The sequence below is a fragment of the Juglans regia genome, chromosome 6 (assembly GCF_001411555.2).
Source record: "Juglans regia cultivar Chandler chromosome 6, Walnut 2.0, whole genome shotgun sequence".
NCBI lineage: Eukaryota > Viridiplantae > Streptophyta > Magnoliopsida > Fagales > Juglandaceae > Juglans > Juglans regia.
In genome coordinates, this window is record NC_049906.1 from 33,977,585 (window position 1) to 33,996,302 (window position 18,718).

The window sequence follows — 18,718 nt, forward strand, 5'->3', positions numbered from 1 at the left end:
TGCATGGATGGTACCCACTGAATAATTATTCTTAATTCTCAACTTCTTTCTGATCATGAGGACTATTGGGACGTTTCTTACCTTAAAACTAAGACTTTTGATGATATATTGATGAGTAATGTAATCTTTAATTTTTTACTATTTAATGTTAATGTTAATTAATAGTGGGTTTTGACCGATTGGATAATCGAAATTAATTGAGTCCAAATGAATTTATGGGTGTGGGAAAAATCTTTATTACACATATGACGTACATTCATGGAAAAATATGTCCTAGCTACAGTTTTTATTCTTAATATAAACATGTCGAATCATCATTTTTTTTAAGAGAAGAAGACAGTATTCTAATTTTATTGATAGACCTCATTTATAGCCGATGAACCATCATTTTAGCTACATTAATAATAATTAGTAATCAATCTTTTTTATTTTTTTCTTTTTATTAGACCAATATATTCTTAAAATGAATTCATTTGTGACATCAAGCATATAATTAATTGAGTCATATATATATAACTTATCAATATATTTATATATATATATATATATATATTATATGCAGCAATAAGATTACTTCGATTTTAATTTCCGTGAGCATATATAACTTTTGAGGCTACCGACCGACCGGCCTAGCTACGTACCTAGTATGATCATTTTCTTAATTAAGATGAATTAAGCAATAATCGTACGTACGTGTCCCTAGCAGCAACGTCCGTTGGATCACTTCTAAACAATGCCAACTCACTAATATTTTAGGACAGCTTGTTTTCATGCGATCACATTGGAAACCTAGCTAATAATTAATTTCTAGAACAAGAGCGGAATTAGGATTTGGTGATTGGGGGGCAATCGACAAAGTGTGTGGTATGTGTTAGCATAAGTAATATGTACTTTTTGCACGTGACTATATAAAAAAGAAATAATCATACGCCATAAAATTATACAATTGTTCTCGTCTTACTCATATTTTTTTAAACTTTAAGAAAAATTTATAGATAAAGAATAAACCTAAAAATGTATCTAATAATATAAAATCGTTAGATTTTTATTGTATAATTGTATTACTATTAATAAGTGAACAAAAAAAAGCATGTGAATAACTAATAAATTCTTCACAAAAGAAAACAAATTCTTCACACACTCTCTCTATCTCTCTAGAAATGTCTTATTAATCATCTAGCTAGATAAATCTGCTGCCTCCCGTATGCAAGAATCTTCTAGATTTGTTTTAACTATTAGATAAACTCTCTTAAAACTTCTAGCTAGTTAACTGATTAATATTTGATTAAAAACATCTCAAAGGTTGTAAAGGAAGATTATGTAAATGTGATAGGCAAGAAACTCAATGAAGCCGAGAATGACCTAGATGAGATAAAAAATAAAATAAAAAATCATGTAACTATGTAAACTTAGAAAGACAAGAAAAACTTATATGATATCACTGATATGAAATTAAACAAACCGCACAATGCACCCCAAAGGCAAATAAAGAGAGATAGATATGTCAAATCAAGGCTATTATATTAATGAATTTAAAGATATTTTAGTGATATACTGTGTATTTGAGTGTTCGGGACAATCTTAAATATTTTAAGAATATTTACACTTAAAATTATAATTATACAATATATAAGACTAATTTTTAAAACTACCACCCCCCAATCTACAACACAGTTCCGCCCCTGATTTAAAAGTCTTAGCTAGGTTAGCAGATTCAATATAATATTGAATTCAAATAACAATTTGCAATGCAAGTACTAGAACTCTCTCTCTCTCTCTCTCTCTCTCTCTCTCTCTCTCTCTCTATATATATATATATATATATATTCCTTCATGACCAAACATATGGAAGAGGAAAGAAAACATATGTTATAATGTTTGAACTTAAATTCCTTAAAACTGTTGTCTGAACTACGTAGTACGTAAAATGCAACCTAATTCGTCTGAACTATATACGTAAAATTCAACTTGTACGATGATGAACTAATCGTCAAACCAAACCAAACTTATGTATATCCCTTATTAACTCGAGATCATAATAATATATATATCCCAACACCAAACCAAACTTTCGGACGCAATGTAAAAGAAAAAAAAAAAAAACATCCATAATATTTATTGAATATTTAATATTGTCAAACAAATTCATTTATATAATACTAAATATTGTAAAATTTATTAAATAACTCTATTTGAAAGTCTTTATATCACACATATATAACTAATATTCATATGATATAATTTAATTTAAAAAATAAATTTTAAAATTTAAATCTTACATATCAAATTATACTGATCTAAAATACTTATTTCATGAGTTTAATTATCTTTTACGCTTTTAGGAGAATGTACATGATAAGTAGTACTGCCTGTTTTTATATTATTTTTTTATCTTTAAATTTGGAGACAATTGCTCTCAATGTAAACTTCTTGCTATTCGACAAAAAGGATATCAACGTTTTGCACTCTCTTTTGATCTCTACGTAAGTTATAATTTGTAGGTGCTTTTTGGTAAACGAATTTATTACTTGAAAGAAAAGAACTTCATATACGTATGGACTAAGAACTCCTTAATTTCTTAAGACTTGTCAAATCTCCGTACTTGATGGGACAATTAATTAATTATTAACTTGGTATATATCTACGAATAATATCAATAAATGTTGATTTAAGTTCTAATATTTGATCATTTCATACCTTAAAAAGATTAAATTATACTTGCTTTGAAACTATAAGATTTCACAATATATGAATGCATGGATATTAATTTCATCTTTCTTTTTTTTCTTTTTAATGTAAATGTTAATTAATCATGTGTGTTTTAACGGAAAAATAACTCAAATCTTTATTTAAACTTGAGAATTTCGAGTGAGAAAAAGATATACAAAGTCATGAGCATTACGGTATTTATTGTTGCGAATATAAATATTTTGCAAAGTATTAATGGGGCAATAAGTTTTGTAGGCTCACTTAATTTTGTTTTTCTCCCGCTTGAGAACTGTAAGTTCGAATAAAAATTTAGGACTCATTTATTTTCGGAGATGATATGAGATGAATTGAAATTAAAGTTAAAAAATTAAATAAAATATTGTTAGAATATATTTTTTAATATTATTTTTGTTTTAAAATTTGAAAAAATTAAATTATTTATTTAATTTTTTATTGAAAATTATGAAAGTTGTAATGATTAAATAAGATGAGATGAAATGAGATGAGATGATATATTTTCTAAAAACAAACGAGGCCGAAACGTCCTTGAATCAATTTTGATGGATAAAGGTAATTGACGGTGAAAAGTAGACTTATTTATTTAAATGATAAGATTTAATTTGTAAGATTTAAATTTTAAATTTTTTTTTCTAAGTCAAATTAGAAAAACTTTTTGCAGTTATTGTGTATTCTTTTTCGTACTCTTTTACACACAAGTCTACGTGATTGGATGCATCATTTTTTTAATCTAAAATAATTACTAAATTCCACCTCATCAGTAGAGTACATAAGGAGTATACGTAATTGACTGTAAATAACATAATTGGTCAAATTACATCAAGGAATTAAGCAATTTACTGTTATCTACACTGATTTATCATACAACCGAACGCCTTTAAATTCATCCTTAATGATGCCGGCCTAGTGCTCTTGATGCCCACAAATTGCAATCATGTACTCTAATTAGCATTAATAATGTTTACTTGTAAATTCCAGTGTAGGACTTTTTATGGTTACGTAAATGACTTTATCACGTATCCAAAAAGACTCTGCATTTATACACGTGGTCATGGACAAATTGATGTATATATCAATGATCATATCCTAGATCATTTTTTCTACTTGACATGTCAAATCATCATTTGGGTTCCATTCATATTTTTTCCACAAATATATAATTAATACTCAAGTTTTTTTAGATCAATAAATTCTTAAATAATGCTGTCTAATTAACCATATTATTGAGCTAATATATATAAATATAAACAAAGGGTATAATGATATATAATGTGAAATTACTTCTTGTTTTATAAATTTAAATCAAAGCAGAGGTACTAAGATCCTAACTCTACATTTTATTCTATTCGTTAAATATTCCACTAATTTATTAATGAGACAAATATAAATGTGAATAAATCTACATCTAATTTATTAATAATTGAATCAAAGTGAACCCTTGAATTTTCAAAACTTTCTAATCTCCCTCTTTCAGCATCGTTAAATCTAATAGAAATTCACTATACGTGCTGCTCATATGCATAATATTAATATTTTTTAATAATATATATTTATCTCATACTGTTGCTTGCCTTTGCCTTTGGTCTTTTACGTTGTGTTTAATGGGGGCTGGTAATTTAATTGCCGTTACTTTGGGTTTAATTTGGCTTGAGGCCTTATTAGTTGTTAACGTCTTTTTAATTCTGAGTCCGTTAGTGTTTTTAATCTTTATCTCTTACCGGCTCTTTGTTAATGGTTAGTGCAATTTGTTTTTCTTTAATTGGCTGCTTTTAATACCTTTGATGGCCAACGTCTTTTTCACTTTTATTGTTTTTGCCCGTTAGTTTCTTTTTACCTCCTGGAACGTTTATGGTCTATATATGTATATATTTGGGTAGTTTTACGGGAGGTATGTGTGTGGAATATTTGACAAAAAGTGTGATAAATAAAAACATACTTAAGAGTATATATTTATGAGAGATTTTCAGATAAAAGAAATGTGTTCTTTGAGAGGAGCTTTGGGCTCAACTGCTTGTGCAGAGTTGGTTCGGGCTATACGACGATCAGTTGGGCTGTTGTATTCTATCTGGAAGAGTCAAGTCAAAAAGATTTCTGCTGCACCGGTTAATTTGAGACTTTGTACACCGCAGAGGGCTTGAATCTCCTTAAAGAGAGCGATATTTCCGTGCCTTAATCCAAACTGGCTTCGTCTTAATTTTTATTTTAATTGTAATTTTTATTATATTATTGTGTATTTCACCAACACATAACATTCACTATAGAGATGTAATTTTCATCTAATTTATTATCATTAACTATATAAAATATAAAATAATATATGCTATCAATTAATAATAAATCATGAAACATTAATAATTTTTTTTTATTAATTTATATATGATTAATGAATATCAAATAATTTCATTATGTATATAGATTATTCATATTTGCTTGCAACTTAAGTATAAAATAATTTTATACATGGTTAATGATTAATGATTTATTATTAATTAATAGCATATATTATTTTATATTTTATATGGTCAATGATTATACATTAGTTGAAAATTACATCTTTGCAGTAAATTTCTGTTATATTTGACGTTGTTGGTAGACAGAAGGGGGGATTGGAAAATTTTGAAAATTCGAGAGTCCACTTTGATGTAATTATTAATTTTGTAGGTATATTATGAATTGAATAAAAGTTCAAGGAAGTAAAATATAATTAACCCAAATTAATAATAGGCAAGTATAACTTAACAGTACGATATATATATCCTTGCTTCAAACTTTAGGACACGGTATATAATTTAGAAAAACAAATACATGACAAGGCATGCATCTCGTTAAATTTAGATTTTTTAAAGTTTCTGTTCAAAATTTTAAGATATAACTTTATATAATATTTATTGAGTATTTAATATTAAACTTCATTGCACATTAATTTATTTTATGGGAGATTATAATCAGATTACAAGCAAGCACGTACAACTTTATGAATATATTTTAGAATGTCTCTATTTTAAGGCTTTTACACGATGCTATCAATATTGTGGCATAATTTGATTAGATAAGTTTTAAATTTTGAATCTTATAAATTAAATTATGTCACGTAGAATCTAGATAGTGTGTGGTGTAGCTGCATTATATTTTATGATTGCTAGGTGTCGGGATCTAGATGTTGGTGGTTCTATTTACAAAAGAATACTGCTACATCCACAAATAAATTATATAATTAAAATAATTCCATAAACTAATGTAGTTTTATGATCTGATCTGCTAGATTTATTTTATAATAAAAATAATTTTATAATTCGACGAATCACAACAAGTTACATCAATTTGTGAGATTAGTTTTGTATAATCTTTTTATGCCTAAAGTATTTCTCTTTAGAGATTTGGGAAAAGACAAGACTTAACTCCTGGATGTATGCCTCTCCAGAGATCAATGAGGGGTACGCATATAGTCTTGGGGTTTGTAAGATCCACTTATACATTTTGAAAAAACCTATTAAAAGACCTCATAAAATAGTAAATTTTTTTTATGATGGTCCCAAACTTATTCACTATTTTTTTAAAAAAATGCGTAAAATTTGCGCATGCACTGATCTAAAACTATATAAATCACGTGTATATATATATATATATATATATATATACACATACATATATACTTGCGGATATATCGGAGAAAGCCATGTTCCTAATCTTGGGGGTGGACTTTTTACTTTTTAGATGTTGGTAAGTGGTTGGTAATTGGCTTTCGCACACATCGACAAAAATCAAATGGAAAATCAAGAGTCACGTGTAAGTAAAAGGAATAAGGATAAGACAGAAAAGATAAATTTAACGTTACATTACATAATTCATTACGATAATTAATTAATAATTACAACAGTTTTTCATTGCGCGCCAACGTCCCATCCATCGCTAGCTGGCCTCTAATTAATTAGAAGTTAAGATGGATGAAAAATGAACTTTACATCTAGTGTAATTAATTAGCGACTTTACTTTAAAGGAGTAGTACTAATGGGCGGACAAGTCTTGTTAATTTGTTCAACTTTTATTGGAAATCTGGTCGAAATCGAACTGATTAACGATCGAGTTATATATATTTTATGTTCACGTAAAGTAGATTTTATTATTTTATAATGTTTACAAGTTACTTAATTTAAACAAAATAGTTATTTTTTTATATTGTATAATTTTATGGATTTTTGCAAATATATTTATTATTTTTATAGCTTTATATACATATATGAATGATTATTTTCATGAGTATTTTTTTTTTATAAACAATCAATTTCATTTGAGACCAACAATTATAGAAATTTATCAAACCAAATTGTTTGAGAAAGAAAGAATGGAATACAATTCCACCACATTTCTAAACTAGCTACTCTCCAAGCATTTCTTGCAAGCTGATGAGCTGCTATATAATTCCCTTCCATGTACACGAGTAAAAGAACAGCTCCCAAAACAAACTTTCAGCCTCTAAACTTCTTCAAACATGATCCCATGGATGGAATTCTCCATATCATTTTGCTGCAAAGAATTCACTAGTAATAGACTATCACTCTATTCTATCAAAAAAAAAAAAAAAAAAGACTATCACTCTCCACCAACATACTCAGGATACCCAATGTAGAACACAATTGAAGATCTCTAAAAACTGCCAACAGCTCAATAGCTTCTAGGTCTTCAACTTCATTTTCAATACAACTTGCGGCCATGACCACGCTTCCTAATCATCTCTCAAAATTACACCAATCCCAATTCTTTTGAGGTCCCCAAACATAGCCCCATCTGTGTTAAGCTTTAATACACTTGCAGGGGGAGACTTCCATATTACATGTTTTTTGATCTGAACCTGTGACATTATAGAAACTACTTTGAAGCTATGAATTAATCCCACCCCATGATTTGCCACTTGTTTAGGACTCAGTCTAACCTTCTCAAATTCTAACTTATTTCTCCTAAACCAAAAATCCCATGCTAAACAGAAAAATTGGGTCAACTTGTCATGATCCTGCTCCTCAATCAACTACAAAGCCAGTTCAACAACATTCTGAACAACCTTCTGAATTAATGAAGGGTAAAACTTCTTCCATAAATCTCTTATATGAGTACAGTAGAAAATAGCATGGATTGTATCTTCCAATGGATGACAACAGCAACTGCACTGAGCTTCAGTAATCACATGTTTCCTTAACAAATTATCTTTTGAAGGAAGATTATCTAAGCATGCACGCCATGCAAATACTCTAATCTTGTGAGGCACCTGCATCTTCCACAATACTTTCCATAGCTTGCCCCTTGAGGATGATTCTGCTATAACCATATTATTATTTTGAGAAATAATAAATTTGTAGCAGCTTTTAACAAAAAAAAAAATACCATTCTTTTCATAATTCCACACCCATTTATCTGCTCCTACTTCAGAATAGATCATGATTTTCATAATATCAGCTACTATACTTGGATTGAACAGAGTTCTAAGCTGTTGCAAATTCCACCATCCTGTTTCTTCATCAATAAGAGAAGCCACCACATCACCTCTGTTTTCTGTCTATAAACCATATTCCTTTTCCAGAGATTTATGCCCAGGGATCCATTGATCAGTCCACAATTGTGATGTTGTCCCATCCCCAATCCTCTATCTACATCTATCCCTTAAACTCTTCTTAGCCTCCCATATGCTCCTCCATGTATATGATGGACATAATCCCAAACTAGAATTCACGAAATCAGTCTTGGAAAAGTATCTAGCTTTAAGGATCTTATGTAACATTGAGTTATCATTTTGTAGCAGCCTCGACCCTCGCTTAGCAAGAAGGGCAATGTTAAAAGATCGAAGATCCTTAAAACCCATACCTCATCTAACCTTCCTCTCACATAGTTTCCTCCAACCAACCCAATGAATCATTCTCTCTTTCCCCTTTTGCCCCCACCAAAATTTTAACATTAATCCCTCTAATTCTGAACAAAACTTAGCAGGCAGTAAAAAACAATTCATAGAGTAAGTTGGGATAGAAAGGGCCACGGCTTTCAATAAAATCTCCTTTCCCCTTTGAGATAACAAGTTTTCCTTCCAACTTCGTAATTTTTGCCAAACCCTTTGCTTAATAGATTGAAAAGACTGTGGCTTAGATCTACCTACTATTGGAGGTAGTCCCAAGTACTTCTCATATTGTTATATCTCGCTATTTCCCCATAACAATCTTATTTCCTCTCTAACCTCCATCCCCACATTGCTACTAAAAACCATTAATTTTTTTCTTTATTAATTTTTTGTCCTGACACCCTCTCATAAACATCTAAGACAGCCTCAACTCTTTTGTTTTCCTCCACATTTGCTTTACAAAAAATGGCACTATCATCCGCAAATAGCAGATGATTTATGTTTGGAGTACCCCTACAAATTTGTATTTTAAAAATTTCCTTTTTAATACCTGCTTCATTTAATAAAGCAGTGAGCCCTTCAGTGCATAGAAGAAAGAGATAAGGGGATAGGGGATCCCCTTGCCTCAAACCCCTAGAAGAAACAACTGGTCCTTTTGGTTCACCATTAACTAACACAAAAAATGATACAGTCTGAACACACATCATCACCAAAGAAATAAAACTAGAATGGAACCCCATCATTTTCATCACCTTTTCAAGAAAACTCCACTTCATTCTGTCGTAAACCTTGCTCATGTCCAATTTAATGGACATAAAACCTTTTTTCCCCTTCTTCTTATGTTTTAAGAAATGCATCACCTCTTAGGCTATTAACACATTATCCGTTATCAAACGCCTCGGTACAAAGACACTTTGACTCTCCCCAATTACATTTGGCAAAATGGTTTTCAATCTATTAGAAATAACCTTAGCAATCAGTTTATAGGCCACATTACACAAGCTTATGGGCCTATAATCAGCAACATAAACATGATACTTTTTCTTTGGAATAAGTGTGATATAAGTATGATTCAGAGATGGAGGGAAATAACATGAATTTAGAGCCTGTAGTGCTGCCCCAATAATAGATTTTCCAACCACATGCCAATATTTTTGAAAAAATGCTAGGGATATCCCATCGGGGCTTGGGGCTTTTGAAGGATTCATTGCTGATAGAGCCACTAAAACCTCATCTTCTGTATAGACTCTGGTTAGTTCATCATTCATAACCAAAGTAACTCTACCAGCCACTGATTCTAGAAAATCAGTCTCACCATTAGGATTCGAACTCTGAAACAGATTCTGAAAATATTGTAAAACAACTCTATCTCTCCGCTCTCCAAACTGCAAGATCCCCTCCTCATCCTTCAATTTTACCAATCTATTCTTCCTCATTTTCTGAGAAGCCTTCATATAAAAATACTTGAAATTTTTGTCCCCATCTTTTAACCATAAAGCTTTCAACCTTTGTTTCCACATAACCTCATCCCTTTCCATCCACCTTTGAACTTCTTCTCTGGCTTTATTGTGATCAGTTGGGCATTCCAAAATTGGATCAGTAACAATCAGTTGTTCCATATGTTGCCTAGCTAGGTTTAGTTGCTTCTGAACATTACCAAACTCATTTCTATTCCAACTATCTAATTTAGTTCCACACTCCTTAATCAAACCCATAACATCAAACATGGTATTATTCCCATCCATACTCCTCCATGTTGCCTTTATGATTTCCTCACAGGCTTTCTCCCTTACCCACATTTCTTCAAACTCAAATTGCCTTCTAGCTCGAGTAGGTCCCACCTCACCTTCAGTGGTAACCCATATTGGAACATGGTCAGAGTAAGCAATCATGCCATGAGTAACTGAGACATGTGGAAACTTACTCCACCAAGGCATATTTACCAAAGTTCTATCCAGCCTCTCACAAACACCATTGTTCCCTCCCATTATGTTACTCCAAGTATACTTGTTACCCTTAAAGCCCAAATCCCTCAATTCACGGTCATTTACCATATCTCTAAAAGCTGCAATTTGCCAATTTGGTTGTAATCTGCCACCCCATTTTTCATGAGGATGCAGTATCTCATTAAAATCGCCAACCACTAACCAAGATTCCCCATTTTTCCTTCCAACAGATCATAGCAAGTTCTAGAAGTCAAGGTTGGGAAAAGACGTAGATTGGATTGGGGTGAGAGGTTGGAGTAGACCCCCTTCATCTGGAGTTCTGTAGAGGCTCAGTCCGAGATAGACAGATACTTAGCAGTGGAGATTCTACCATTTTCACGAGGCTTCGATATATTAAGTTGGTGGAAGATGAATGTCGCTAAGTATCCTGTCCTTGGAGTGATAACATGCAGTCTTTTGGCCATCCATGTTAGCACTGTAGCTTTGGAATCTGACTTTAGCATCAGAGGGTGTGTATTGGATTCATTTCGAAGTTCATTAGTTCCTACCACTGTGGAGACTTTGATTTGTACACAGGATTGGATCAAGGGAACTCCAATTCATGTTCTGGATGTTCTTGAGTATGAGGAGGCCGACGTCGAGAAGGAGGGTGGTGATCAGCTTGGATCTGGTATTTATTTTAATTTTAATTTCTAATTTCTTATTTTAATTAATTTATTTTCATTTAATTAGTAGTCATTAATTTCATTTCAAATTTAATTGTTATAGTGATACATGAATGGCTACGTCTGATGTAGTATGTCTTTGTGTGTATTGGACCCACCATTGTCATGGTTTGTACAATTTGTCCTTTAATTATTTTTTGCATTATAATTTAATATAATATTTTGGTATCTAATTATTTTGCATGTATGTTTTTTAACTTTTATATTCTCAATATACATATGTTGAATCCTAATGACTAATCTATGCTCATTTGCCTCATCTTTATCCCAAATTCCAAAAGCCCAATCCCAATTTCATCTTGATTAGTATTTTTAATATTTTGTATTTTAATTTTTAAAATTTTTGTTTTATCTTTATAACGTTATAATTAGAATTTGTTATATTTTTAACTTATTAATATTTCAGGTTTTATAACTTATTAACTTTTATAATTTTGATTTTCAGTCTCATAGCAGTCTACACAACTCACTATTCAGCGAACTCACCGCCATGGTGCCACCCCAAATTGATCAAATTGAAATGTTATGATTTTATTAATTTAGAATTAATTATAATGTTGCTACAATAATTAATGATACAATTTGTAATATTTTAGAGGAGTTTGTAATATTGTAATAATTTATTAGTTCTCTTAATTTGTATAATTGTAAATTATAATAGTTTAGTGCCTTAGTGATGATTATTACTTAATTAGTTAATAGTTGAAACTTAGTATATAATTAGTAGTTTTATCTATATATATATATTTGTTTTTAATTTTTAAATATATTAATTTTTTTAGTTAAATTTTGGGTCCAAAAATAAATTCTGGGCCATTTATGGCCCAAATAACTGAACTGGGCCTAAGGCCCAATAGGGGGTGGACGGATGGAGGTCCACCCCTGCACCCCAGCAAACGGACGGGGTACGGGGAAAAATTCCCCACCCCCGCCCATGCAACGAAGAGGGCGGGGAAGGGGTCGCCCCGCCCCGTTGGGGGCAGGTAGCACCCCTAATGTAGACTCGTTGGAGGGTGAGGAGACTGATCTGCCTGAGGATGACGACCGCGATAAGGATTTCTTCATCCTCACGGGGAGATACCACACACCATTCGATAAAAACAATACGTTCTCACAAACGTTGCTGCTACCATTTTTCTGCATGCTGCATCTTATAGTTGCAACAAACGTGGATCCTGTGGCACATAAGGCCACATTCAGTCAGACTCATGCACATTTCCTCATACAAGTGGCACGTGGAGAGCCCATCTCCACTGACAACCTCCCGTATGGGGTGATTATTACTCGGCTATTACTGGACCGGAGAGTTCCACCCCAAGCGGAGTGGTTGATTGAGCAGATGAACCCCTATACATGACCTCACATCGTCGGAGCATTGGACAAGGAAGGGGGTGTGCTCAGCGTGAGCCTGGGCCTACACCAGATCTTGTTCCTTTGACTAAGTCTGGGGCTGGTGTTGCTCCCCATAGTGGGAGTACTAGTTAGCATTTGTTGGGTACATCTGCAGGGGATGCGCGCCCTACTTAGATTGATGCGATGGTCTCAGATATTACTATGCACATCGACCGATAGATTGATCGACATATTGTGCATGTACAATAGAGTGCCACCGAGGTTGGCCATCGTTTAGATACCTTAAACAAAAAGGTCAACACATTGACTAAGGAGTTTCATATATTTGTAAACAACTCGTTCAGAGTGTTTTTCACTTTTATCATATTTTGAATTTAGATTTTAATATATTTCCTTTTTCTATACTTTATGTAATGAACAATATCATTTAATATATCTAGTATTTTTGTATTTTAATTCTCAATCTTTTTAAATTTGAAATTTCAATTTTAATTTTAAAACATTTCATGGTTGATCGTTAGTGACTATCGTTCGAACATTTGAACGTATAACTTACACGTTCGCACGTAAGTGGGCTTAATGTTCGAACGTACATGAATCGTTTGAACATAACAGTTTATATGTTGGAATGTAATTATTCCAAAATGACATCGTTTGAGTGACGTTCAAAGAAAATATTATTATAGTTCAAATGTATAACCATTTCTCGTCTACCAATAGTGAATGCTTTCTGAAACCATCACAAAAAATGATTTTTGGTGGCTGTTTGAAAGACTGCCACAAATTCAAAACCGTCATAAAACTCAATTGTGTTGTAGTGCCAATTCCATAATTTACTTTTGGGATTTGATCAATATTTGGCCCAAAATGTTTATTTTCAACCCAATAAAATTAACTTAAGAGGGGGACTGAAAGAGAGAAATAAACAACTAATTCCAATAAACTTAAAATGATCATCCGTCTCATATGACATATTTTGAAAATACCATTAATTACAATTTATTCCACTATATATATAATTGTAATCTCACTCTAGTATTAATTTTTGTATATTTCTGACTTCTTAAACAAGTAAATAAAACATTTATGGAAGAAGGATGATTAATTTGCATTTCCCTTGCAATTCTATATTAAATGAAGGGTATATTTGTAGAAGTGAAACTCAATTTTAATGAACAACCTGCATACTTGCCTTAATGCTTTATTTGCAATGAGTTGTAAGAGAGTTATAACAGAGACGTTGTAGGTGTATTATTACCCTTCATGAAATATCTATGACGAACTTGGTACTCCAAGACTATGCAATAATTTCCGCCATTGTACATGTATTTCTTTTGTCAAAATATTATTCTTCAATTCTACTATTCATTAAAGGCAAATTAACCCTAATACTAATTAAGGGTTACAAAGTTGTTGGATAAGAAAAAAATACTAAATATTGCAACAAACACAAATCTGGAATATCATTATATATATAGTAGGACAACACACCCAAAATCAATGTCATAGAAACGAAACATGCACCGGCTAGTGAAGTTATAGGACTCCATGCTACCAGTTGAATGGTACCGCTCGACCGCCATACAATTACTTGGAAGATGATATATATACAGTAAGTAATTAAAGCTCCAAAATAAAGGTTGCATGCACTATGCAGCATGTGTATTAATATTCAATACTGATCTCCATGATTTTCCTAGAAACAAATGGAAGGAGTTTTTGGTCACTGTCAAATATGATGGAGTCTTCTTCTGATATGTTAACATATGCCTCAATTCCTTGTCCATCTTTGGTACTCATCATAACGATGGCATTCTTAAAAGGAACACTAGGACAACACACCCAGGTTGGCTTCCCCCACCCAAAATCAACGTCATAGAAAGGAAACGTGCACCAGCTAGTGAAGTTAAAGGACTCCATGCCACCATTTGTGTACCGCTCGATTGCCTTTTTGAGCGAATCCAATATTGCATCACTCTGTAGTTGCTTCACACAATCATCATTGATTCCTTTTATTGCGTTGTTCAGTTTGCTTGCAAGAATAAGAGTGTTATCATTGTCAATATTCTCATTTGAAGATACAACTGCATAAGTGTTGTACCAAAGATTCCCAAAGGAATGGATGGGCATGGGTGGAACCATCCTCACACGTAAGTTCACTACATGACTTGCTCGAATGAATTTTGCTGGTGTTGGTCTTGATTTAGATATCGCCATGAGACGTCCCCATATCAATGCTGAAACTGCCTCCACACGGGTTGGAAAGTAGTGCTGCGCCTTCACCTGGGAATCTGCAGCTGGAGAAGCCTTTTCTCTCAAAGCAGCTATGCTTGATTTGTTGAACACCAATCTTCTTGTCACGATCTTCTCCTTTGACAACAAATTGTCTCGATTGTACCAATGCATATCTTTCTTTGGGAAGAAATTGGCCAGATCAAACTTTGGACATATAGCTACAGCATCTCCACGGGACGTAGCGCTCCATGCATTAAGAAATGTTGTTGCTGAAGTTCCATCTGCGATCCTATGGGAAACACATACACCAATGGCTAATCCGCCACATTGAAAGATATTATATTGGATAGCTAAGAGAACTTCCCTGCTTTGAGTTTTTGCGTCGTTATTGTGGGCTCCAAATGGCAAAAACTTGTTCAAGATTTCTGCATCAAATTGTTGGAGAACTTCTGATAACTTGCACCCAATGCAAGCCTCACAAAACTCGACTCCACTATCGTCGTAGTCGATGGAGTAGTCTTCTTTGATGGTGCCAGCCAAAGGGTAAAAGAGGTTGAGAGTTTGTTGAAGGGACTTTTTAAGTTGAGAGGATCTTTGGACGTGATCAATGTCCCGATCATTCTTGGCTTGATAGAAAATAATGATGGGAATATACATGTTTGGTGCAAGTTGGTCCATAAATGAAAGGTTGTGATTTCTAAGGTGTTGGGGTGTTGGAGATGATGGTTTAATTGTTTCCTTGGAGCTTGTTTTGACAGTCATGGTCGCCATTTCTCTTCAACTGTAAAAATCTCACCCACTGAATGACTATGCTTCTCAATTTCTTTTCTAAATGCATGCAAACCTCTTCCTAGTTTAATGACTTATATAAGGGATCAAGGATGAATGGTACTGTAACGCACCGTGTTTCCGAAGTTCTGGAGAGTTAGCTCATGTTATCTGATAATCAACTTCAACACTGCTAATATACTTCCAGCTCCTGTTACCTGATAATCAACTTCAACACTGCTAATATACTTTCAAAAGCTCTAAATTAAACGTAAATACTTCCAATTTAAATAATTACACAAACTTATTTATCAAATACTCGATAGAATAACCAAAAAAAATATATCATTCTCTACAAGTCACTTAACTTCACATTTCAACAATATAATGATAGACTCTAAAATCCCAACATTATAAAGAAATTCTGATTCAAACTAATTTTCTCAATATAATAAATTCTTCAAAATACCACGTCATCAGAACACAATAAAATTTCTTAACAATAATCGCCACTCATCGAAACTTTCTATTCTTAATCCACTATTTTTAAGTCATCTCACCCAATGCTTCACAGTCTTGATTCTTAGCTGAAATGTCCAAAATCATTTAAAAATAATGGAGATAAGAGGGTGAGTTATTAACAACTCAGTAAGCAGAGAACATATACTAGTACGTAAACATGCGCATTTTCACAAAATTCAGAATGCAGAAACAAAACATTTCAGTTTTCAATATACAAATCTCAAAAATACATATTATTAGAAAATCATAGCGATATTTTAGACATTGCATATTCAGAAACCAACTTTTCATGTTCAAAGACTCATTTGGCACAACATGACTGAACATCTTCATCTTATCATATCATATCAGAGCATTATTTCAGAACAGAGGCTATGTTTAACCCCCGTGGTAGAGTTGTGCATTCTGTGGAAAGCCAAGCAGAACATAAATCACCATAAATATCAAAGCAATTGCACTCAGAACATAATTCTACTATTATATCCAGTGGTAGAGCCATAGGCCACTATTATATCCCGTAACAAGGCCAAAGGTCACTATTGTATGCCGTGACAGGGCCACATATCATAGCAAAACAGAATCAGAATCACATATCAGAATTAGAGTCAGAGTCAAAACAGAATCAGAATGTCATGCCAAAGGTTTTTCATATGTCAAATCATTCCAAGACAGAGTACTGAACAAATTCAGATCATTTCACATTTTCCAAAAAACATATTCAGAATATCTTCACGTCACATGCAAAAATTATCAATTTTCATATTCGCTTGTATTTTTCTAAGTTTAATAACAGAATGCCAAAAATAAGCTTATGCCTACACCAGTCATGTCAGAAAATATTTTATTCTTATACAAAATCTCATGAGCAATGCAGAACAAATAACTGAGATCGTTTAACATTTCTTTTCATAACACAACATGCACATTTTTCAAAATTGACCTCAGACTATTTTATTTTTATGTAAAATCTAGCATAAGAACCCCGCTTACCTGACTCTTAAGAAGTGTTACTAGAGCCTTGAACTTGAGCTCTATCAATGTCACGACCTAAACAGAAAATTATTCACTAACGTGTTAATACTCCATATAAAAGCGAATTTAATAAAACTAACTAAATTCTGTGATTCTATTCAACCCACATATGACATCATTTTGTTTCGGTTTCAATACATGGTATAAGCATACTCCCACACAGCCTCCAAAACATCAACCCAACAAATCATGTCCAACCAATCAGCTCACTTTCATAACTCATTACGACATTGATAGCCCACAATCGTTGCAACCCAATACGACCCTCCATAACACAAGTCCAACAATCAACATTAACTCAAATTGTAACACTTAACAATCACAAAACCGCCACACCAAACAATCTAAATAATTATATTTATCCACCCAAACAACCATTTATCAATTAAAACCTAAAACACTAATATTTAAACTCGAAATATCTAACAAATTCCAATATAAACCAATCACACGAACAATTACATCATCCAATCCAACCGACCTCCTTACTCCTCGGACTCAGTCTGACACAACCAACAAATTAAATATGAGTTAGTATAAAAATATATTTAAATCTCAAAGTTCTTCGAAAAAATATTTACCGTGCTACAACATAATTTCTGAAGGATCATGAAGGTGCAAAAGGTGGCGGCACAGCTACACAACAGTGCAAAATGGACTATGGCCGTGGATCTCAAAATGCTAGATTTTGACTGAAGACAAACGAAGACTTAAGATTACTAGGAAAAGGCTTAGAGGTGTTGATGAAATTAATGGTGGCGGTAGTTTGGCGTAGGTGGCGGCGTAGGCGGCGGTTGGAGGCCAAAAAGCTCAAATAGAAAATGGAGATGGATGGGCTTCATCGGTGGTGGATCGGGGCTGAGGAAGGGTGGGTTAGGTAGCTGGGAGGCCGCCGGTACTGTGGTGAAGATATGGTGGCCGATGGTGGCGCGACGGCGGCGCTAGAGCACAAAAACCGCTCGGCTTGAAGCCGTGCGTGGAGGCTAACGGCGGCTAGGGAGGAGCTGGAAACAGAGGGGGCTGGTCGCCGACCGGAGGGGAAGAAAATGGGATGGGCGGTGACGATCAAGGACGGCGCACGGCGGCACTTGGGGCCGACGAAGCAAACTGACGGGGGAGATGGGAGGGAGCTCGAAAAAAAAAAAGAAAAAAAAAAGTAAGGAAAATAAATGAGATCTAATTCTTATAATTTGGATTATAAAAATGATTTAATGAAGATAATTTTAAAATAGTAAGTTGAATAAAATAATTTAAATATAGAGACTAGTTAAAATAAAATAATAATAAAAATTTAACAATACAATAATTTTAAAGTCTAACATTAAATTAATTTAAAGTAAAAAGTAATTTAAATATAAAACAATAATAAAAATTAAGAAAGTACAACATAATAAATAAATAAATTCAATGAAAGATTCGATAAATTTAAAACAATAGAACTAATATTTAAATTAATTAAAAATAATCTTTCAATTAAAATACATTAAAATACGAGATATCACAAGCACCCATTGAATAATTATTCTTTC

At 32.8% G+C, this 18,718-nt stretch overlaps 1 protein-coding gene across 1 annotated transcript; it reads right to left on the reverse strand.

Annotated features, from left to right (window-relative positions):
* Positions 1-14,297: 14,297 nt before the first annotated feature.
* LOC108981731 (stemmadenine O-acetyltransferase-like) lies at positions 14,298-15,638 on the reverse strand. The gene has a single exon (XM_018952979.2). It carries the CDS (start codon positions 15,636-15,638, stop codon positions 14,298-14,300), a length of 1,341 nt encoding a protein of 446 aa, XP_018808524.2.
* Between the last annotated feature and the right edge of the window lie 3,080 nt (positions 15,639-18,718).

What these genes read in the sequence shown, in the direction of transcription:
- LOC108981731 (XM_018952979.2), bottom strand. Translation starts at nt 15,638, where the DNA reads ATGGCGACCATGACTGTCAAAACAAGCTCCAAGGAAACAATTAAACCA.